We start from the raw sequence: 24327 nt of genomic DNA on the forward strand, positions 1-24327 counted from the left end.
GCTTTGTGAAGAATGAAATACTATGCCGTTCTAAATATTTATTATTTTTAAAGACATAGTCATTCCACCAGTTACTATTGTAAGTGGTTATTGCTAGCCGTACTCTACAATACAAAAGGAAGGAGTAGTATGTCCATTAAACTCTGTCTCGAGTACAAAGGGGTAAACTGTATTTCATGCATTGCATGAAACAAATTCTACTTTTCCAATTCTTTTATTCTGATTATTTAAGTTAAATCAATTTGGGTCACAAACAAGGGGGCAAACATGCTTCATCTTTCTCCACCTTGGAAAAACACTTACAGCACTATACCCAACACATGGTAAAAACCCAGGTTTTCGTAAAGGTCTTTAATCCGGAAAAGGCATTGTCTCAAAGCATGTTACCTACATTTACAACACATTTTGCCAGATGTTTTGTTTATATTTCCTTAGTTTTTCCTTTACTTGCTAGGGAACCAAGTTTTGGCGATAATCTCTATATTTGACCATACTGTAAAGTTCCAGAGCAATAAGCACATCTAATTACAAGTCACGTAAGTTAAAAGGCACACACTTTAATGCATGGGATGGTCAGGTATTACCCTGTAATTGAAGGGGTTTTTTTTTTCCCTGGAGGGATTATGCATTTAGCATGTTTCTTACCCCCAGCTCCAGTTCTTACAGGGGATGTGTAACTAACCGCACCTTCTGCCCAGGATTGCGAAAGGTGTTCACCTGAAAGGTGGCTCCTAGTGATGGCTCATTTAAGATTTAAGAAGTCTAACAAGACACTCTATGCGTATGTATATGAGAATTCTATTGATGACAGTAGGAGCGCTTTCTTTTCACTTATTGGCTGCTTCAAAACATATAGTGGATGGGGATTTACTTTTTATGAAGCTGCAGTGTTTAGAGCAGATTAGTTTACCTCAGGGCGCCCAGGGTTTTGCAGGGCTGCCATCATGAATTCGGTATAGCGGGTGGTGGGTGGCACCCAATGGGGTCACATAATACATAAATGACCCGCTAGGAGCCTTGCAGCACTTGCTTTGCTCTGGACGCACAAGAAAGCATAGTGTGCCAGTTTCACGATGGCAACATTGTGGCAGGTGAGAGAGAGTAGTTAATGTGAGTGTGTATTCTGTAGCTTCAGGGTCAGTGTGTATGTGTGTGTGTGTATGTGTATAGTGCTGAAGTCAGTCTTGCATACATACCTGGATACAGACAGTCCTTCACACACACATAGACACGCACGTTAACTTCCACATAAATACATATACACACATACATAGCCGTACTTGAGAAACTCTGATTGCATTGCTGTTACATGTTCTATTTCGCATTACAGAACATTTTAATCTTGAGTTGCGTGCTAGAAGGCCAATTGTTATTTCCTAAGCCGTTTCCAATGGTGGTGGTTATGTTACTGGATAGGCATATAGCCTAGGATTAATGCTTTCTCTTTATTGTGGTATTTTCCCCTTTAATACCACCCACATCATTTTCTTTGCCTTGCACTTTTTTTCTGACTTTAGTGAAGGTCGAAGAGCTCTGGCTTGTCATTTAAAATAATGCAGTTATTTTTACCCATAACAAATTCACTGCTCGCTAAAAATGCCCTGGGGAGCTTAGAAACAATTGACCCAAACAGGATACAACTGCTCCATAGCATAAGCGCGTTTAAAGTGCTGCTAGTGGAAACTCATGAACTTGTGTGCACGGCATACATCTGGATGAATATCATTGTCGTTTTCTTTCACCATTATATATTGGCTTTCATCTCTCAGGGACAGCTGTGTGTATATTTGACTGGTAAATAACATGGAGCAGTTATATACATTCTAACATGTACAATATGAAAATACAGGCAAATGTCCGTCCCTTGTTTCAATAAGCCGAGACAGGAACACTCATTTTGTAGATTGTATTGTAGCTTTTTACCAAATACCACGTTTCTTAAATTATCATTAATCTTTAAACTTTACATAGAAACACATTGACCTCAGCAGTTTGTTTTAATAAATTTTCAGTGATTTTAAGGTCTGGTTCTTTCTTTGGAGCGGCATGTTACTACTTATCTTAAAAGAACGTTTGCAGACTTTTGTGATGTACATATAAAAGCTATGACACAGGTACATACTATTTGGAAGTAGTGTAACTTCAGTGATTTACTCTTTTACTATTGGAGCCAGCGTCATATTTAAAAGTGATCTACTTTAGCTGCTCTACCTTGAAGCTCAGTGGACACAGTTGGGTTGATAATGCAAAAGGTTAATGTCCTGACAACCGTTTTCTGACATACACATACATACATTTATACATACACGCACACTCCACGTTCATTCTGTGCCGTTTAACAGCTTGCATCGAAACTTTAACACATGGGATAGGATGCGTTGTACCAGTACGCTTGTATTGCTTGCATGTTTACCATGATGACGTTGTGGGCCCGCTTACTTTTTGTTATTTCCAAACTAAATTATTCATTGTGAACCTGCGCTACATAATGTAGCCTGGCTTCCAGTTAACTGTTCTTTTCCCCCGCTTGTTTTGTGGCTGACTAGCCGCAGCCATGTGATAAAAGACAGGGGGTGAGGAATCCAGGAGGATTATATATTTAGGATAGGGGCAAAGCCAGAACGGTTAACTCTTCTTCACCTGGTTAGGTATGAAAATAAAAAATTATATAGGTGATCTGCCTCGAAACAGAAGATAAAAGAAATCTATCATTTTATGTTCTTTCTTTCCTACCCCAGACAGCATAGTCAACAATTAATGTATATGGAGAAAAAAAAAAGCTAAACCTTTTCTTGGCTGTCTGTGATTTGTAGCAGTTAATACCTTAATAATGGGGGTTACTATCTGCCTAAGAACATTATATTTGGATTTCATGATAGCATTGTGCATTAGCTATGTTTTGTCGCCGTCACTTTTGCGGTAACTTTGTTACCCATAACTCTTAGAAATCCTGTTCTAGCATCTCCCCAAATTCCGGGTTGTTCAGGGTCACACATGATCATTTAGTGTCCTCTATGATCCATACAAATCTACATTTGTGATTTGCGGTGGTCGGATCCCTAAATGTTTCTAAATTCCAAAATGTTGAGGTGAAAGCATTTTTTTTGATTGCAGGCTATAAGCTACATGACCTCATTCATAGTAACTTGGCGGTGCCTGGATAATATTTTAGCTAACCATTTTCCTTGCGTTGGCTGTCACCCAGTCATATTTTGGAAAGAAAAAAATCACTACCACAGCAATGAGCTAAAATTGGTTCTTCTTATTCGGGGATGTTTGTGTGTTTTCCGCAGATTAAAATAGTACTTACCAAAGAAAAAAATATTCACTTAAAGTAACGCTTATACCATAATTACAATGTTGGTGTTTAAAAGCAAGTTACAGACATATGGAACCTGTTTATAAAAATAGCCTGATCCTTGTAATTTGTCTAAATTCTGGAATTGCGTGCTGTGTTTTGGGGATTTTGGGAAAATTCCCCTTCTGTGCAGTTTTGGTTTCACGGTACGTAAGGGACTTAATGTCTAAGATCACAGAATATTAGGATGGATAGTGGCCTGAGGAACCTGACTTCTCCTTCTGCTGTCGGACTGGGCTTTGTAGTCTCCACAAATGCATGAGTAGCTCGGTTCCTGGAGCTGATGGAATAAAGCGCTGTCTAGCTGTCTGTTTTGAGTGTATTTTCTGCATCAGGTCCCCATCCGTGTTCTTATCACTTGGGTTTGTGATTTTTGCACCTCTAGAAAGTAGTGTTAATGCTGTTGCTAAAAGTGAAATATCTCGGCTGTATTACACGTATGATCCTATACTCTTATCACCTGCAAACCATCATCGTAAGTGTTAATCAAGCAGAGCTCTCGTCGCCCTTTGCCGTATGGTGGACTGAGGGTGTTAGGTGTTGTGATCCGGCTATCGGTGGCGTTAGACGTTATAACGTGAACTAGGTCATCTGAATCATGCAGCCAGGAATTTAGCCAACAACCTGTGTTGAGCTCAGTGGGCATGTAAAGCTTTTGGGAAATAATCCGCTGTGTTTTTGCACTGCCGCTGAGAGCTGGCTACCCGATAATATACACATCGAGGCTATTATTCCATTTCTTTCATTAAAAACTGTAAGTGTGACATTTTGTGTGAGATTATCTGTTGCCTCCAAATCCACACTGGAGTCGCTGTGTCTGTGAAGTGCGTAGATAAAGTGGTGTGAACGTGCCTCCACCAGGCAGTTTATTTTAGAAGGTGTAAACGCAGTCTGTCAGAATATAATTTTCCGCCGTAGCTTGACGGCTGTGACTGGCACATGTTCTGTGCGACTTTAGATATGATGTGTAAATTAGTGCCTAGACATAGTTATTTGCTGAGTAAAAACGGCATTAGCCAATTCTTTTAGTACCGTAATTTTACTTTGTTTTGGTAAATTCAGCGGCAGCCGTATTGAGAGCAGAACATGGAAGGAACTAGTTTCCCTTAACAGGACAGTTGACTGTGGCTGATGGTCCTACTAAAGAAGAGGGCATATTAAAGTCATATTAAAGTCAGTAATTTAATATCAAACCTCCCAACTGTCCCGTTTTGCGCAGGACAGTCCCAATTTTGTCACTCTCCAACCAAGCTCTATAGCTTTCCCTTTTTTTTTCGGGGACGAAGGGAGAGCTTGGTGGGACAGTGGGATTCCTGACCGCAATGACCTGACCTGTGGTTTGGAATGCATGCACAGCAGCGCTGCCAGTTTGTGTCGCATCTACCTCCCAAGCTCCGTCCCCGGCTTCCCGATTCACTGCGGGTAGATGCCCGGAGGTATGCTTTAAAACGCGTTCTTCAAAATGAAAAAATATCGAAATTGACGGAGATGTGGCTGGGCGCGTCTCCTGCGTGGCAGCTGGCTAGGGGGTTGTGGAAAGGGACAAATGCATATGGGGGGATTCTGCAGAAGAGGATTCTGCAGTATCTTCTGCAGACATTGGCAATGCACATAACCTATAACATTTTAAAGGGGCCGTTGTCATATGCATAAATGTAAATATAACGTCCGGAACGTACCTCTATTGAACTGTGAGAACAGCTCTGAGCTGAGTGAATGGTTTGGAAATGATTTTATTGACATTATTTGTAGTACAAACATATCATAGTTTAGATTTTGTAAATATTCATGCGGATATAATAAATCTGCATTGTATGTTATGTATTATTCATATTCAGTTTCTGGTTAAGCGGTAGTATGCAACTACTGTGTTTTATTACAAACATTTATCACCGGCGACACTGTCTATATATCAGCACAGCCTTTTGTGACAATATTGTGTGTTTATAGGTTTTCTTCTTTGCATGATTATTATAATGCTGTGTGTGTGTGTATATGTATGTATATATAATATATTATATTAATGTGTTACATTTTAAAGATGCTTCCATTCATTCAGTAAGGAGACGTTATATGATCTGTAGATCATTCTGCGTGTGAGAATGAACAGATCGCTTTCTTTTCTCAGTAATGTTACTACAATGCCGCTGGTGGATTATTTGCGGAGGATTTATGTCTCTCTGTTAAGGCTCTAAAACACCCATTCTTAACACTGCTCAGACCAGCTCTAAAATCTGTCCCCTGCTTAACGTAATTGCTGACAAACCCCAAATACTTTACTTGGTCACGGAATGCTGAAAATTAGGCTTTGTTAGATTAACAGTGTTGTTAGGGACGCATTTCATGCATTTCACGAATGCGAACATTGTTCACATCCCTGCAATGAATATTTAGAGCATATAGTGTGGTTGAGCTTAAGCAGTCCACCACTTTTGTATTGTTTTCAATTGAAACATATAGGTATTAGAGGCTTGTCACGTTATACAATAGGTACATTCTATCTGCATTAAGTTACTTCTCACCTTCATGAGGAAGGTAGGTAAGTTATTACTACTCTTTGAGTGACAGCTGTCTTTAGAGGAAAGATGACGGAGAAGGGACTTCAAATCAGGACATTGTTACCCCAAATCTTAGTACTGTTAATAGCTTCTATAAGTAAAATAGTACCTTTTAATCTAAACCTAACCAAAACAGGCTGATGGGCAAATAAAATGTTGTTTTTAAAATAAAACATGAAGTAAGTTGAAGTTTTTCTTTTTGCATAGCTCTTGCTAACACTGACCTGACCTACACTTTTTTCTTTCATTACAGAGCAAAGAAATTGCCTTTCAACTGCATGAAGATTTGATGAGAGTCCTTAACGAACTGTACACGGTAAGCAGCGAATACGCAGTGTTTTTTAGTTTTTTTTCTTTTTTCTGGGTATTGTACAGCGGGGTTTCAAGTGACGGCAAGCTTCAGGCCTTTGCCTCTGCAGGCAAAACATCTCAACGAGACTTCAAAAGGCACTCTCCTGCATGATAAATACATAACCTTTATGAAAGGAAAACTGGAAGTAGGACAGATGTTCATGCAGCCCTGTGTTCTGGAGCTAGCTATCATCTATCATAATGAAAAGCCTTTTAAGCTGAGCCTGGATGTGATGCCTTTGCCAACGTAGAACTTGGGTTACTTGGATTGAGTCAAGCTATCAAGTTCTTCAAAATCTATGCTTTATTCATTAATGCATGTACAGTGTTTCAACTACCTCACTCACTTCACTGTACATTATAAAAGTCCAACCCCAGGAAGATTTCCCCCCCGTGCTGGCCTGGCCCTCCGTCAAACATTATTTAATCAGTGATATAGATTTAAAGGAATATCACTGGTTTGACTATGTATTATACAGGGCCAAGCAAGCTTTTCTGGCAGGGGAAACTTTCCATGGTTTGTCCTTCATAATATATTCAGCAAACTCCTCCATTAGAGCGTTAAAAGCAGGTAAATAAACATTCCATAACCCTGGCAGTTAAGATGCCTTTATTTTTCCATGAGTCATTGTTCTTGATGTTACTTAAAGGTTGCATCTGAGATAAAATCAGAACTGAATGTTGGACTGCATTGGCACCACCAACATTGGTCAGCCCAAGTAGAAGTCGTGGTCTCCGCGGCAATGGTTTTCCTGACTCTGCTAGAGAAGGTTTACAAGATAGCATCTCCGACACGCTGCACAACAATAAAAATGAGAAGAATTTGTATTCTTTTATTACTGCTCATACTGCTTCCTTCCCTTTAATAATTCCCGTTGCCATGTGTCTGCCTTTTGGAAATTATCTGTAATGTGTTACTGTGAATTACAGTGTGCACATGGATTAAAGCCTGACCTTAACATGCTTATTATGCAAAGTGCAAGGATTCCTGAAATTTCATACTCGGAACTTTGCTATAATTCAGCACCATAAAGGCATGCTACATAAAATACTAAAATGTCTCCAATTTCTCCACTGCTAATTGATTATATGTGAAAAAGATGTCCTTTTGCTAGAAATGTCATTTCTGTTAAAAGTGTTGATTCCCTAGTGTATAGAAAATCGATGTCATTTGGCAGGCTTGTTATGTTTTATAGACCATGCAGGCTTATGTTTTTAATTTTCCGTGGTAAGTTTTGTTTTTACAGGGTTAGTTAGCTTGTTTGTATGCAGGATGAAGCATAACTGCAAATCAAAGAGAAGCTTCTTGTTGTAGTTTTAAATCCCAATTGTGCAATGTTATTATTGTACTGGATTTAAAAGGAAGATGGATGATGCTCCAAAAAAAAAATATTCAGACATAGATCTGTATGCAATCTGCCCGAAAGTAGTAGACTCTTATACTGGCAATGGTCCCGCCATATAACATTACTTGTGGCTATAAGGCACTTAGCGGCAAGTAACCACGTGCTGAAGACGTTCAGGTCCAGTACACTGAGATTCACCAATCTATATATTCAAATGCAGGGACAGTAGCTTGTGGTAAGGATCTTTGTAATTGCTTTGTAGGAGCTTGTTTTGCCTCGGCTTCCTGTATTCAGCTTGTTGTATGCCACACAACAAATACCTACATATATCAACCCGATCTTTTCCTTTAACAGCTGGGGTGGGGTAGGGTAGATCCATGCCCCTTTGGTCTTAGTGTCTTTTCATTCAACATGTGAGGTGGCACATTGATTGCTTAGAATGGTGGATTTTTGTCCTTATAAAATTGTATAAACTAAATACCGTACATGCTGTCACTTTCTTGGTTGCATCGGATGTTGGGTGCTTCATCTAAATGTAAGCGTATTAAGGTCAAGCACCAACCTTTCTTGTGTTGCAGAGATGAGCACCACGTCCTATGTCTGCTGTGCACTGAATGCTATTTGCAGAGCACTATGCCTTCAGACGTACTCTCAAGATCAATCATCAACCAGGCAGCAAAACAGAAAGTTACTCCCTGAGCTCTCATGTCCTCCAGCATGGAACGTGCCTGTCAAGTATATCGCCTTGACATGGACGTCACTGACAGTTCTCCATGTGGCCCATTAATTAGCTCTAGAGATGTACGAGTATGTGCATGCATACATTTGATATTAAACAAGATGTTAACATACAGCACTACCATTAGAGAAATATTACAACGTTCATGAAGCATCCCAGTGTATTAATAAGTAATTAATACATACTCCAGGTTGTAAGTGTTCGAGAAGGGCTCTCCATCTTTTTATTTCTGTACATCCAGTTCTGTGTTTTATGTCCTGTTTACCTATTGTACAGCTCCATGGAATATGATGATACTAGTAATTAGTAGGTCGTTTTACCAGTTTATTTGTAAATGAATTGTGATCCTCCACAAATAGTCTGGATAGAGCCAATCCTGTATCCTACCCTGTCTGCAGGGACAGATTCTAATGCATGGCTTTTGCATCAGGATATCCTTAATCTATTCTCCTTCTCCGTCACTACTGGATAAATACATTGCACCACCAAGTTATGGGAAATGCGATAAAACAATGTGTAGCCCAGGGCTGGAAAATCCAGCCACAGATTCTACAATATAATATAATTTTGATACCACTTTATAAATCAATACATAAATTTGGTTCTGGATGTTTTCAGCACGTGGTACATAAACGGTAGATCATAAAAGGTGGTTTGTGACAGCAAAGACCATCCATTTGCTGGGTTTATGCAAACACTATGGTTTGTGTACATGTAAAATACCTCTTATTTTAATTATGTTTTACACATAGTATCTTTTGGATACAAAGAAAATACTTTGTGTTACAGGTTTGTTGATTATGAAAGTATTACAGAGTAGCATTCGGTTCATTTATATAGCCCTGTGCTACTGTCTCTGTAACAAACCCACTTATTCAATCTTTTTGTTCCAGTTTCTAAAAATGTGTACGTAGTTATTGTTTCCTAATGCCGGGGCTATGAAAAATAATTATCGTTTTCTGTTTGTCAGTCCTAATGTCTTGTGACGTTTCAGAAATTACTTGGCAGAGAAACTGGTTTATATTCTTATTTTAAAATCAGGCCGTGGTTGTTTACTCTCGCTACACAGTATTTTTCCAGATGGCAGTTTCAAATAATGCATGAAATGTGTAATCCACTAATCATCAGCCGTGGCTTCTTTAACTAGAAAGAATTTAACAGTAGCACGTTTGGCATTTGTCATTGGAACGACTGCATGCCAGATTGACGTTATCAGTGTGTTATACCGACAGTTCATTCATAAAGGAGATTTCATCTTAAGACCACGGAGCAGGCAGCGGATTGCAAACCCATCTATAAGTCCCACTGGTTACAGCTGCCAGGAAAGGAGCATTTAATGAAAAATAATGTGTCCAAAGGTGTCATTTGTTTTTGAAAGGATGTATGGTGTTTCATGAAAGACCCAATGCCATTAATCATATTGACCAGTGCTTGTATTATAACTCCATTTGGCTTTCTAGGGGTACTGCAACGAGGGAGAGTAGAAAACTAACAGTGTGCGGGAACAGAGGGTTTCTTTCCGGAATACATGTTGCCGGTTATTAAGAGGGCATGCTTTATGCTCCTTTGGAACTTATTTAAAGTGAGGAAAAGTATGAGGGAATCTGATAGAATTCTAGAGAATAGATGCAGCATCTGGAGACACAAGTGGTAAGGTTGGGCGAAGAGGGCAGTTAATAGAGTATTTTCATATAAGAACATAAAGGCAGTGCAGCTCATGTGGAGCTGTGGAATAAAATGGTTAGTCTGGCAGAAGTGTTTAGAGTGGTGAAAGGTGGCACGCCGGTTAATAGATAATTGCAATAATCCAGATGGGATATCACAAGGAAATGATTTTGAGACCTCCTGGATGTAATGGTGAAAGTCAAGTGTTTTTTATCATACATCTGAAATGTCCAATGCCCACCATAGTAAAATAATGAAACGGCTATAGTTTCTGCATATTAGCCATTTATGTTTGTTCTGGCTCTATTATCTTATTTCAGTCTGCTAGGCAATGAACGTATAAAGTATCCCCCTATATGCATTTACCTCCTTACCCACCTCCAATTTCTTAGCGTGCAGGAGATGTGATGAGGCTTCATGGAACCCTAAACTAATCTCATTAATAATCCAGTCAGACACTCTAATAAGTCTGTAGAGGAACGGACTTCATTGGCATAAAGAATCATTTCAGTGTGGTATTTGATCAGGGAAAATCGCCCAACATATAACAACTCTAGGTCTGCTTGGAGAAGTCCATTTAATGGAAGTTGATTGGAAAAAAAATAAGAGAAAACAACATGTTTTTTGTTCATTCTAGCCCATGTTAATGTAAACAACACTATATACTCCCACCTTCTGCTTAGGAGAACTAGATCTCAATAACAAATGCGACAAGTTGCCTTTTTGGCAAATATAGTTAATATTTACATTGCAATGTTATATATTGTAATTGTAAATAAACTTTGATATTGGTTAGCTCCATAGGCATTGGATTCAGTGTGTGTAGAGTGACAAATGTTTACTAATCTCAAATAGATTCATTATTACTTTATTTACTGCGGTAAAGTCATGCTTCAGTGGCGTGACTGTTTATTTAAGCCATGGTCCTGGTACAAGTTAGTCATCACTAGGCTTTTCTGTATTCACAAATTCTACGTCCAACAAAATATTTCAGTCATCTCTTTATTTTATACTGACAACCTTTGCTATTCATGAGATTTCACGTGGGTTATACGGGCAAAGGACAATGTTCATATACTTCATAGTATTTAAACTGTTTGGTAATGAGTAGTCAGTCAACAGGATAATTGGTGCCAAAGTGGTATAATGATGGTAAAGTTTGTATACACAGGTGAATTGTACTGGTATTCAGTTTAATAAAATATATACGTGCTGGCTTCAATATTGCTTTGCTTCTCTCTGTGTCTAGCAGAATCAGTGTTTTACTCCGAGTAAACTGTTTTTGTTTTTTTTTGCAATGCTTTAGAGTCTTTCTTTTGCAGAGTGTCTATTTTACCAAACTTTATAGTAAGAACGCAAAAACTTAAAATGCTGTTTCACTGCTTCGTTGCTTAAACAAAGAGGCTGGTTCTCCGTTCCTTCTCTTACTTAGAAAGCGTTAGCGTCAGCAGTCCCTCATCCTCTGGTGTAAATTTAGCTCTACACATATACTGGACTTTATTTTTGAGCATGTTAGTGCCATTAGTATATTGGAGTCAATCATGAAACTCCCAAGTGTTGGCACTGTTTAAGCATATGCATAACACTACAATTAAAAATTGATGCCTCAAATTTACACTTTAAATACAGAAGCTCCATCTGAGGAAGAGAGAATAGAACTTTAAAATGTGTCTCATACTTACTCTGTCATATCTGTTTTCAACTGAAATAAATTGGAGTCCATTCCAGTAGTGGCTTCAGACAGTGGCACAAATGTCTATGGAATGAGTGTGACCTGTACCTTAACTCTCGTTTTGACACCATGGACCAAATAACTGATAGTGTTTTGCCCCGTTTCTTCAGGTCATGAAGACCTACCACATGTATCATGCAGAGAGTATCAATGCAGAATGTAAGCTGAAGGAAGCAGAGAAGCAAGAAGAGAAGCAGATCGGAAGGTCCGACCCTGTGTTCCACCTTAGATTGGAGGACAAACACCAAAGAAGAAGCTCCGTCAAAAAAATTGAGAAAATGAAAGAGAAGGTAGGGGGACTCTTTCTAAACACAGCACCATATAATTGGGATCTAGGGGAATAAACTAATTCTAAAGATTTACGTAGTCTGCTTTTCACAGTCGTGAGGCTTATACGTAATAAATTGCCAATGATGGGACATGTGGTTGTAATGCTCCAATGATTTAATTAAGCTGGTAGACTTCACAGCTCTGTCTGCTAGTCATAAACATGGCAGATTAAAAGGGTGCGTTCAATTATTGGCGCTATATCAGTGGATAACTTTTTTTTTTTTTTTTTCTTCTTCTTCTGGAAAATTCTTATGGCTCTTTACCCTTTCTGTTTTCTCTGCAGCGTCAAGCCAAATACTCGGAGAACAAGCTAAAGTCAATTAAAGCACGGAACGAATACTTACTAACGCTGGAAGCGACAAATGCTTCAGTTTTCAAGTACTACATACATGACCTTTCGGATTTAATTGATGTAAGTTCTTTGCTTCTGTTTTGTTTGCTATGAGTCATGGTGAAGGCCTGAATTGTATGGTTTTAATGAATTTTATATAGCTGGTGGGGGGAAGGCTGACAATATCTTCCTGTCTGAACAATGAAATAAATTTCATTTCCATTGTATTGTCTTGTAGATGGCACACATTGACGTTCTTTTGGATTATTATAGCAAAGTTGCCAAGCAACATCAGGCTTTGTTTATAGTCGGCCATTTCCACTTTCATACTATTGTTGTAGCTGTATACTATAATTTATTAAACAAGGACCTCCACGCTTGGGAATATTTTTAGCATAATGACACTACCTGTACCTGTAGTACATTTAATATTATTTGATCCGGGTTGTATTTTTGATCATGATGCCCCGTTGTCGTGTCGATACAGCACCTGCAATTTAGAAATGTAGTAGGTAGATTAGACTAATTTTGCATTTATTATACCCTTACACTTGGTGTAATGAAGGTGATCTTATTTGGATTACTTCAAGCTTTGTAAACCTTGGGCAGGGGGTGCACAAAGGCTACGTTTGCCCCATTGTTAATCTGCCCCTGTCCCTAAGGAAATATCTCCCTTTTTAAAGGACAGATATAGAATGAGTTGTTTAAGCATTGTAACTTTGTACACTTCGTAAACCTAGACAAGCAAAGTTTTGTGTTTTTTTTTTGTCTCCTTACAGTGCTGTGACCTTGGATATCATGCTAGTTTAAACCGAGCCCTAAGAACGTATCTGTCTGCTGAATACAACCTTGAGACTTCCCGACATGAAGGCCTAGACATAATAGAAAACGCAGTAGATAACCTGGAACCCAGGAATGACAAGCAAAGGTTTATGGAGATGTACCCCACGGCTTTCTGCCCGCCAATGAAGTTTGAGTTTCAGCCTCACCTCGGTGATGAAGTAAGAGCACACACTACATTGACTTTTGTATAATTTATTAGATGTCAGCGATACTCATCCTGGCAATGGTGGCGGCGTTAAAAATGGGTTGTTGGCTCAAAAGCCAGAAAATAAAGCTTGTAGAATTACAGTCCTACTGTGTATGGGGGGGGGGGAAACTGAATGTTAGATAACCGTACCGCAGCAGCTCCCAAAAAAGCAGCCTTTTGCAAACGGTTTTGTGAGCATTCTTTCTACTGTCTGGTGGTTATCACAACTTTTGATCTCCACAACACTACATAAAGGTATTGTACGTAATTTACTCAGCAGTTTTTATTAAGAATGACCGAGCTACAGATTAGTTTCAAAAAGTACCGTACTTTAAGAAGATCTTAACAAGCTTAATATTTCCAGGTGCTAGCGCTGAAGAAAGGTACAAGCACTGCAGTTTGACATGAAAGTGCTTGTCACAATGTACCACTTGATGGGTTGTTCCAGGTGGCACTGAAGTGCAGTGATCTAAAAATGTCTACATGATGAAGTATTCACTCAGTGATACGCAGTGATGTAGAAGTGATTATTGCTCTTGTTAGGGAATGTTAAGTGTTCTGTAACATCTGAATGTGTGTTGTTTTTATTTTAAAACCAAGGTTTGCCAGGTGAGCGCCCAGCAGCCTCTGCAGGGAGAACTTGTGGTCCGCTACCAGCAGCTCCAATCTCGACTGGCGATGCTGAAAATAGAAAACGAAGAGGTAGAGGAGTGTATTGATGTAATATTGTGCCATGTCTGTAGTCTTATATTCTCTCTGATCGTATTCTTTTGTATAATTATAATTAAACCTTATTTGCACAGTATTTCCACTTTTAACTAAACCACAACCCCAGCTCACCATTGGTAAAAATGTTATGTGCATCTAAGCAAATATATTTAAAGGATAAAATATATTCCTTTTTTCTAGGTGAAGAAAACTACAGAAGCCACCCTACAGACTATCCAAGATATGGCCACCATTGAGGATTATGATGTGTCTGAGTGCTTTCAACATAGTCGTTCCACGGAGTCTGTAAAATCCACTGTCTCAGAGACATACTTAAGTAAGCCTAGTATCGCAAAAAGGCGAGCAAATCAGCAAGAGACGGAACAGTTTTACTTCATGGTAAGAGTCTAATCGAACTGATTTACTTATTCCTCTTCTAAATATCATGATAATATTCACAAAGTTTGTTGTACAGTGATAACAATGTCTTATTATAATTGTATTTAGAAGTTATGGGAACATCTAGACGGAAGCAATCTCATCACAAAACTCCAAGCCAAACATGACTTGCTGCAGAGGACTTTTTCAGAAGTCAAAGGTAATGAACGAGATTATTCAGCCACTCAAAGCAGTGAGAGCCACCCGTGATTGCATCAACTAATAATCTACCTTTTTAACGTTAAAGTATTTCTTCTTTGAAAACTTTAAAAGGAAATGTGGTGTTTATTGCTATGGGATAAGAGGAATCTTTCTAGTTCATAGATGAAAGTGATCACTGCTGAATCAGAAGCACATGGCATTCCCAGTTATCTCACAAAAGTCAATGGTTCAATAGTTTTTATTGCGTTTCACAACTTACAGGGAAAAAAACCATATAAATTTACATAACACTTTCACATTACATTACAATGCTGTTTCCCACTAAGTCATGTGTCTGTATGTCTGAAGAAGGGCTTACTTTTCTACTCACGCCAAAGAAAATTTCATGAGAACTTTCATTTCTTTAAAAGTAGAACCCAAACTTCTATTTGTCATGTAGATCTTAAATGGAGGTCGTATTGGTGGTTATATCTGTTTTAACCTTCTGGTACTAAGCTGTGTGGGGCCAAGTGTGTGTCCTATCATGATACAAGCCATGGTTGACATGACTTTGTGCTGTGAATGCTAGAGATTCTTCAAATACACCTAATGAGCATTATGTTAAATCAACTCCGCTGTATCTTTTCACATACTCAGCCAAGCCCAGACAGGGTTTTCTACCCATAAAATACAGCAAAACCCATTTTGCATTTGCAGACAACTCATTACACACTCATGAGTTATCTGTTGTGCGCAAAGCAACTGAAGCGGAAAGTACGGAGACACAAATATAGAAAGTGAAATGTATTAGCAAGTGTCTGATTTTAATGTTCGTTCCTACACCCCAAAAAGCGGTGAACATGCTGGTAGATTGAGTCTGTCTAAATAAAAATTAATCTTACTCTGTAAATGAATGCAAATTAGATTTCAATCCTTGTGAAGTTTGATTGCAGACACACCTTAAAAGCTTCATTCATGTCCTATAAATCTGTTCTTCTTTTAGGTCATAGGGCAGAATACATGACTACAAGGTAAGAATACGTTTGCTTTCTGTTAGGTGCTACTTTGCTTTTAGTTAAGTTGGCTGAAAAATGAACCAACAATAGACCTGTTAGGCATATGACATCATGGTTTATATTATGCTCTGGTTCCCCGTCCCACAGTTAAAAATTTAAACCTCTATACAAACTACAAAAACAACTATACAAAATGATTAAATGGGTCCAAAAATAGAGCAGCAGCACTGCTTTGACCCTATTTAAAATCATGGCTATGGGGGTTATGCGTGGCTTAAGCCAGTTGTTGGGAAAGACGGCTTGAGGCAGTCTATAGGATTTATGTAGAATTTTTTTATGATATATGAATCTTTAATCTTGTACCTGTGTTTACACAGCTTTTATTAACTTTTAGGGATTCCATATTAATGTAGACATACAGTAGCATGTGTCTTGTATTATTAGCAGTTTATTAAATCAGGTGGAATTTAAAAATATGCTGCTGTTCATGTTTGCTTGACCTCTAAAGTGAACTTTCATACATAAAAATACATAAGACAAGCCTCCACCTATTTTCATGTAGCCAAAGCTAATGTGCTTTAAGATACACATAGGTATTTCCTGTAGGGAAATGAATCCAGTAAATCCAGCGCTGTGAAGAACGGGGTTTTGTTTCTGCAGAGTACAGTGTTTGTAGTCCAAGTGACACGCCAGCATGACTTAGCCACTCATCGGTGCGTGAAAGACTTTGCAGCCTCTTTATAATGAAAAAAATCACTTTCACCTATGTCTGGGGACAATGTCTCCGCCATTTAAGATATCCCAGACGAATAATTAATAATCACTGTTGTGCAAGTAGAATTGAGTTAATTTGAAATCCCGAGCCCGTATATCATTGTGGAATGTATTCTGTCTGGCCATGTCTCTACTATGTGTAATGTTAATCACCTTTAAATTTTCAAATAAAGCTGTTGTTACTCACTTGTTACTCATATTCCCTTCCCTAGGCCTCCAAATGTACCCCCTAAACCCCAGAAACAAAGGAATCCCAGACCCCAGTCCCATTATAATGCCAAGTTGTTTAATGGGGATCTGGAATCTTTCATCAAGGTACTGGCACTACAATGCTGGTGGCTAATTTGGACACTTTGCTTCTGCTGTAATGATCAGTCTCATGACAGCGGAGGATGGTCATTGCTCTCTAGACTGTGGTGGGCTGTTTTTCCCCCTTCTGATCAATCTCCTTCCTTAAGTCACAGAGAAAGATTTACAGATGCGTTCTTCCTTTGTGAAAACATGGATAAGCTGGTTGCCTGGTAGAGACTTTTAATTCTGTGCATTGAACTCTGTTATATTAAACATTCTGGGCAGGAAAAGCTTCTTCACGGTCCTTCCCCTTACAAATTTTTATAGCAAAACCAGCAAGGATTGTTGTTTCAATGAACTGCGGCTCCCTTCCAGTGCTCTATTGGCAGTGAGTGCTCCTCCAACTCACCCTAATTACTAATCCTTCTTCTTGGCTTTGTCATGCCACATCTTGTCCACCTCTGTATACATGAAATGTTGAAACATTTAAACATTTGGTAGATACAGACTGTACTATGAAGGCTTAACTACATTTGGATACATGTCCGGGCATAACGTTAGTTGACAGAAATATTTTACTTGCTGCTGCTCTAGATGTTCTAGAGCCAAAATAGTCAGGAACTATCAGCTCGCTAATATTTCTTGGTAATATCCATAAAAAATACTTTTAGAAGTGAATTTGTTTGGTTTAGAAATCTAAATCTACCTGAAGAACTGAAGTAACTGGTGTTTAATATAATAGCAGTCACTGCACTTACTATGGAAGGTAAGTGATTGATACTGTCCAGGGATCCACGAGTTTTGTCCAATCTATTCTCTGTGCCTCAAGGAATGTCGTACTTGGAAATTAGAAGTACTTCTGAATCTCTGCTACATTTACTCTCTCTTTTTTTCTATCCTGTCTTTCTAATAACGCTTCTAGTCGTGGAAGAAGGAATTCGCACACAAGACACCAGGTATTGTGCTTCTGGCAGCCTCTCGTTTAATCTGTTTGCCTGCGCATATCATTTTGCTTTTCCACGCTTGCGATACATTCTGTCTCGGAACAAAATAATGTTTGCACGTCAATACCGGTCCAGAATACGCTGTTTTCATTGAAAATGTCACCATTAATGTTTGGCATCCTACAATGTTGATGTATAAGCAGTTTCACTCTAGTGGAAAGGAGAAACTAGCAACATTTTAATGAAAAATGTGTATAAAGCTATGTTTAGGGCACAGAGTAAGTTCCAGCAACCTGCTTGACATTTTTTAAGCGACTACTGTTCCTGTTCATTAACGCTGCAGACATCATTTTATAAGAGAGCTGTTTCTGATGCATACATTACAACTAACCCTGCCTCCGATGGCTTATGTCTCTACCTCACAAGCCTCTGCTCATTATGACTGTTTTTACAAAAAAACTAAAAAACATGGCAAAACTTTCTCAGTGTTTTGCAGTCATGTCAGTGCCGCAAATTGGTAATGCTACCTAAACAAACGGTTGTCTGTGCTCTTCTAACTCTAGCACAATTATAATATGCATTTTGTCTTCTAAACATAACCTGTGTTTCAGATGTCACTGGAAAGTCATTATTATATTAATATATACAGTCGTGCTGAAATGTATCTGTCCCATGATTTTCTGCATTGTTGCACATACTGTACTTCATATTCATTTTGGTCTGATCGTTTTAAGTATTTTAGTTATTAGGGGGAATCTGAGAGACGAAATGATACCTAATTTTGCTGCCCCCTCCCCATTGAACAGCCCAATGGAAGGAATTATTGGGGTCAGGTGTTTTGAGACTTGTTTGGGCCAGCCCTGCCCAAATTCAGTCTAACTAATGTTGGCCCTTACCATCTGATTGAAGTTGTCAGCACACATAGATCCCAAACCACGTTGTGCCATGTTCAAAGGATATCTTGAACACCTCCACCAAACATTTGCGGATACATTTTAGCCTGGAAAGTTCTACATCGGTTTCTAATAGAGACCTATTGGCTAAATTCAAAAGATTTAAGAGAGTAGTGATTACTCAGTATCAATGAGGAAACCACAGCGCTCTCAAAAAAAAAATTTAAAAAAAGGACCAAAAAGCACCAGGATAATCCTGGAGAATACTGCGTTCCATGTGAAAAAGCTGATACCAGTGGCCAAGCACCATTAGATATTGGATAAGTCGCTTTAACATATCATATTAAATGATGTGTTATTTCTTCACTCTGTTTCCCTATACATCTCATATTAGGAAGTAGCCTTCAGTGCGAAAACATGCAACAATGAGAAAATCAGTGGCATATACTTTTCTACCGACACTGTATTTTATAAATTATGTCACTATCCCTGTATCAAAGGCAAAATCTATCTGGCACAGTTTGCAATGGAGCTTTGCAAATCTATTTGACAACACACAAGGCATATAGTCTTTGTTTCCTTTGCTAGCCTTTTACTCCCCTATACCATGTACCGGCAGTTTAAACACAGCTGCCGAGAAGCACACCATAGGGTTAAAGTGCAGAAATCTGGTAGTCATAATCCCACTGGCTAAACAGAGGGTTAGCTCCGTAATCCCACCAGAGTTCTAAAATGTGTCTAATAACGAATACTTAATAATAATTGTTTATGGTCGTGCAATACGACAAGTGATATTCTGGAATCCTGGTGTGACTAAACCCTGACCTGCAAAAATCTTTGGAGATTATGGGTGTCATAACTGGAACAGGCATGACTTTCATGGTTCGTGAAGATAAATATGTTGAAAGGATGTTTGCTACTAATTTGTAAAAGGTTTTAACACTGAATACACAAGATTACTGCTTAATCGCTGGATGATTGTCATCTTCCCAGAAGAAGCGTGTGTTATTTCACTACATAACAAAATGATAGAATCTTTTTTTGTGCTGTATATTTTAGGAATCTGGGCAGATTATTCCTCGCATCGTGGAAAGCTGTATCAGGTTCATCAACTTGTATGGTAAGCTTTTATTTATTTTGGGATAATTGTGCCCATTATTGGCATGCACATTTTTGTATTGCTTACATCGATATGCCCTCCTGGGACAGTAAACATAACTTTTAACTATATTTTCTGTATCTGTAGGCCTTCAGCACCAGGGTATATTCAGAGTGTCCGGCTCCCAGGTCGACATCAATGATATTAAAAATGCCTTTGAAAGAGGTATGTTTATATTTTTTTATTTTTTTTCGTACCCATGAAACATATCAGGAGTTGTGAAACGTACAGGCTGCCCCTGCCCTGATCACGTAAAAGCATAGTCTAAGATTCAGTGAATTATTGCTGAGGGATTAATGGAATCTTTGCCCCTTTACTAGATCTTGGCAACATGAGCCACATGACAGGGATGAAATAGGTGGATGTTCAGGTGAAACTGCAACTCCTACGATGCTCAGTCAGCCATGGGCACCCTTCTTTCTTTTAGCCCGCAGACTGAACGTTATGGAAACAGCGGACGTAGGCATCATATTAGTTATGGCAAAGGATGTGGCATAATCCTTTGCGTTGGTTTTTGCCAAGCACTTGGGTACAATAGCTTTCTTTGTCACAATTGTAGTTCTGCAATGCGTTCCTATGGCTCTCCACTTTGTTAGAATGATTGCTGTCATATGGCTGGTTTTTAAATACCCTTCCGTTGCATGAATGTGGTAAGAGTATACTAGCATTGTCTGCAGATGAAGTATGTGCCAGAGCACCAGACATATGGTAATCCTTACTTACAAAAAAAGGCATGTCTGTTTTAGCTACAATTATTGACGCTGGTCCTTTCATTAAGACGTATGTGGGATGCTGTAAAAGAACATAAATAGACCATATGGTTAGTGTAACATGTAGTTACCTGCATGTTCTCATATTACCTTTCATGTAGAATCATGCATGTCATTTTTTCCACTTTTTAAAAATTGATATTTTTGGTCCTGCCAAATGATTGAATAATAATAATTACTTTGGAATTTTTCTGTATATAATACAATTTTTTGCTTGTAGTACAAGGCACGGTACACCATAACCATATAAAAAGAATTACTAAATTCAACTATTTTGGGAAGTATAAGTAAAATAAACAAAAACAATATTAATTATCTATTTTAAATGTCTAGAAACACGCAATCCTTTTTTGAGCAGACGTTTTTTTTTTATTTTTTTTTTAAGCAGGTGAGGATCCCTTGACTGATGACCAGAATAATCACGATATGAACTCTGTGGCTGGAGTCCTGAAGTTGTATTTCCGAGGCTTAGAAAACCCACTCTTTCCCAGGGAAAGATTTAACGATTTGATATCCTGCATCCGTAAGTCTGCATTTGTTTGTATGTATATTTTTTATGTGTTTACCGCACCTTCTCTTTGTCCTAAAAAAAAAACACAAAAATACATTTTCCTGCTCAACCCCCAGAACATTTCCCTTCCAGTGCGTTCTACCAAGCGCTTCCTGGAAGAGGAAAAAAGCTATCAGATGTCTCCAAGGCAATTTGACCCACATCTGCCTTGCTCTCTGGCAGTCATACTTGCAGCTGTGGCCGCTCCTATTTTTTTAAATTGGTTTATGTATAACTTTGTGTTCTCCACAGCAAGAAAATATTCTTGCAGGCAGTATCGAGGCTTATATCCTTAATTGTGTTTTCTTTCATGTAGAGATCAGGTTCAGGCAAGCAGCAGGAACAAAGCATAGCAAGTACAGGCATACTCCTTACCTAGTTTGTGGTTCACGTTGGCCCCTCTGAACTCCATCAAACCCAGGAACTGACGTTCTACATAAGTGGGGATAGTTTAGAAGATCAGAAAACATATATTTTTTTTGTTTGTTTTAAGCAAGTAGAAGTTATTTGTTAAAGACCAGCCATGAAACATTTTTTGAACAATGTGCTTAAAAGGTTAAACTGTGAATACTGGATTGAAAATACTGCTCATTACCCACATGTAAATACACTAAATGGACAAAAGTATTGGGACACCTGAACATTACACCTACAGGGACTTTAATGACATCACATTCTAAATACATAGACATTAATATGTAGTTGGTCCCCTCTTTGCTGCTATAACAGCTTCCAATCTTCTGGGAAGGCTTTCCACAAGATTTTGGAGTATTTCTGTGGGAATTTTTGCCCATTTATCCAGTAGAGCATACGTGAGGTCACTAAAAACAAACCAATCCTGTTTCTGGGATCAAAATTACCCTTATTATTACCCCACCCTAAAACATCAATTTTATTAATATGTTTGTTAAAAGGTATAACCAAAAAAGATGTTTAAAGACACCAGTGTCACCAGTCCTACCATGAAAGGTATACGTCACTGTAACATGAGGGCATATGCCCACAGTCGTATAACACTAATAATATCAAATCATATATACTGTTGATGGCTGCAGTCCTAACAGGAATAATTGAATTATGACCAGTGACACAGGCTTATTAAAAACTCCAACAAATAGCCCCCCTGACATGTTTCGCTCCTCAGAGTTTTATCAGAGGTCTGGGCTAATGGCTTCCAAAATGGAGACTGTTTGGCCTTATATCTCCTTTTTTAATGACATCACAGATTAGGGGAGGGAACAATCATATCCAATGTTTACACATATATAAGATGTGTTGCCAAACCCAGCCAATTGCTTTAAAGGTAACTAAGCATGACATCACCCACATAGTCCAATAATGGGGTGGTGGGAGCACGAGCACGTTTTTAATGAGGATTTATTATTTTACACTAGTCACATTTTTTTCTGGGGGCAGTGCATTGATGACATTTTGATTTTTTGGGATGGGGATCCTGCACTTTTTGGGGGTTTTGTTGATATTCTCAACAATAATACCATCGGGATGAAGTTCACGCATGAACTTCAGACAAGAAAGATCAATTTCCTTGACATGACTATTTATATAGATGACGGTCTGAAAATACAGACTGACATCTATAGAAAACCCACTTCTACCAATAATCTGCTCCATTGGACCAGTTGTCATCCAGAACCACTACAAGGAGGAATACCTGTAGGACAATACCTCAGCACGGAGAAACTGCTCTGAGGCAGGGGCGTACCTAGAGTGTTTGGCACCCGGGGCGGATCCTGTAAGTGGCATCCCCCCCCCCCCAAAAAATGTAAAGACATCTACAAAATTATGTTGGCAAGAATATTTATTGCACCAATTTGTAAACTGTATGTCAACTGTAAACAACAAGAAATCTGAAAAAATAAATTAATAACTTATAAGTAAAATAAACACGTTTAAATAACATTTACTGAACATATAATAGTGCTTTCTTTAATAACCCTCCAAAAGAAGCGGCGTCCACATTGCCCACATAGAACCTGACCAGCACCGAAATTACACACACATATTTGCCCCAAACAGCCCAGCATGAGTCAGCATTGTTCCCAAACAGCCGAGTGTACGCCATCTTTGTCCCATAAACACGCTACCTGTGCCATCTTTGTCCCATAAACACCCTGCCTGTGCCATTTGTCCCATAAACACCCTGCTTATACTATCCATGGTGGAGATCTAGAGTCTCTGAAATTTCTGTTCGCATGACTTTTGTATTTTACATATATCACCTTTGCCATGATGCTGTAATCTAGCTTTACTTATTTACTTTAAAACGGAGTGCATATGTGTAATTTAACCACGCATAATTATAATGCACTGATTGTATGTAGACATTGGCATCCTACTGGTACACAAACATAAAATCCTGCTCTAGCTATACATGTATGTTCACCTACAATGCAGTTATATTGCACACATATACCATTCACTGGATCTGATCTAAACCTTTGATATGTTTGCAATCATTTTGCCTACTTTGGCTAGTTTTCATCCTTTTATACAAAGGCAGATTCTTTGAACACAAGTGCATGGCCAGTCCACTTTACATGCAAATCCCCTGAGCTTGCAGCATGGAACTTCATTGTGTTTTATTTTGTGGGCTTTTTTTCTTTGCATTTGCATTGTCATTTCAATAGATACTTCAAACAAAACCCCGTTCACAAATCAAGTTCTGCGGTTTCTTTTGTGTGTACTCCGTGACCTGATAAAAAAGTAAACATTTCTGCGCTTTATACACGTTAAATATATGTGTGGGAGAGTGGAAAATGAACGTACATAATGCACATATTTCCTGCTGTGTGAAGAGTAGTAACGTCATCCAGAGCTAGATCATAAATATATGCATTTATGTTATGAAACTCACATCACTCACTTGGTAATTACTCCCCAACTTCATTACCATAGCTCAACCCAATGCAGTTTCTATTGCAAGGGGCATTCATCTGGCACAAAATTTGGGGAGATTTGTAGCTTTTGCTCTGTCTTTTAATTGCCATGATGTTTTAAAAGTAAGCAACTTCCCTGGAGGAGCTGAAGTATCAAAAGGCGGCATAACTATTCATTTCTAGTTCTAAAGGCATTGCCCCTCTCCATACACTCCATAACAAAATGCTGCCAGAGCGGCTTAAACCAGGTTGCTTACAATGTGATGGACATTAAAGGAGTTTATGACATTATATATATATATATCT

The 24327-nt window shown here is 38.6% G+C and overlaps 1 protein-coding gene across 7 annotated transcripts in view; it reads left to right on the plus strand.

Annotated features, from left to right (window-relative positions):
• SRGAP1 (SLIT-ROBO Rho GTPase activating protein 1) overlaps nucleotides 1–24327 on the plus strand; it is an 85599-nt gene that overhangs the window by 40615 nt on the left and 20657 nt on the right. For 2 of the 7 annotated variants that reach the window (XM_053462027.1, XM_053462029.1), the window contains exons 4-15: nucleotides 6170–6232; nucleotides 11860–12039; nucleotides 12363–12491; nucleotides 13190–13411; nucleotides 14041–14142; nucleotides 14350–14547; nucleotides 14656–14746; nucleotides 15731–15758; nucleotides 16730–16832; nucleotides 19705–19765; nucleotides 19892–19969; nucleotides 20960–21097. In XM_053462027.1, coding sequence (XP_053318002.1) covers nucleotides 6170–6232; nucleotides 11860–12039; nucleotides 12363–12491; nucleotides 13190–13411; nucleotides 14041–14142; nucleotides 14350–14547; nucleotides 14656–14746; nucleotides 15731–15758; nucleotides 16730–16832; nucleotides 19705–19765; nucleotides 19892–19969; nucleotides 20960–21097 — 1393 coding nt within the window. Of the gene's footprint in view, nucleotides 1–6169; nucleotides 6233–11859; nucleotides 12040–12362; nucleotides 12492–13189; nucleotides 13412–14040; nucleotides 14143–14349; nucleotides 14548–14655; nucleotides 14747–15730; nucleotides 15759–16729; nucleotides 16833–17730; nucleotides 17765–19704; nucleotides 19766–19891; nucleotides 19970–20959; nucleotides 21098–24327 lie in introns of all 7 variants that reach the window. The other 5 variants (XM_053462028.1, XM_053462030.1, XM_053462032.1 and 2 more) reach the window with 3 other exon arrangements.

The sequence above is a fragment of the Spea bombifrons genome, chromosome 4, assembly GCF_027358695.1.
Source record: "Spea bombifrons isolate aSpeBom1 chromosome 4, aSpeBom1.2.pri, whole genome shotgun sequence".
Lineage (NCBI taxonomy): Eukaryota > Metazoa > Chordata > Amphibia > Anura > Pelobatidae > Spea > Spea bombifrons.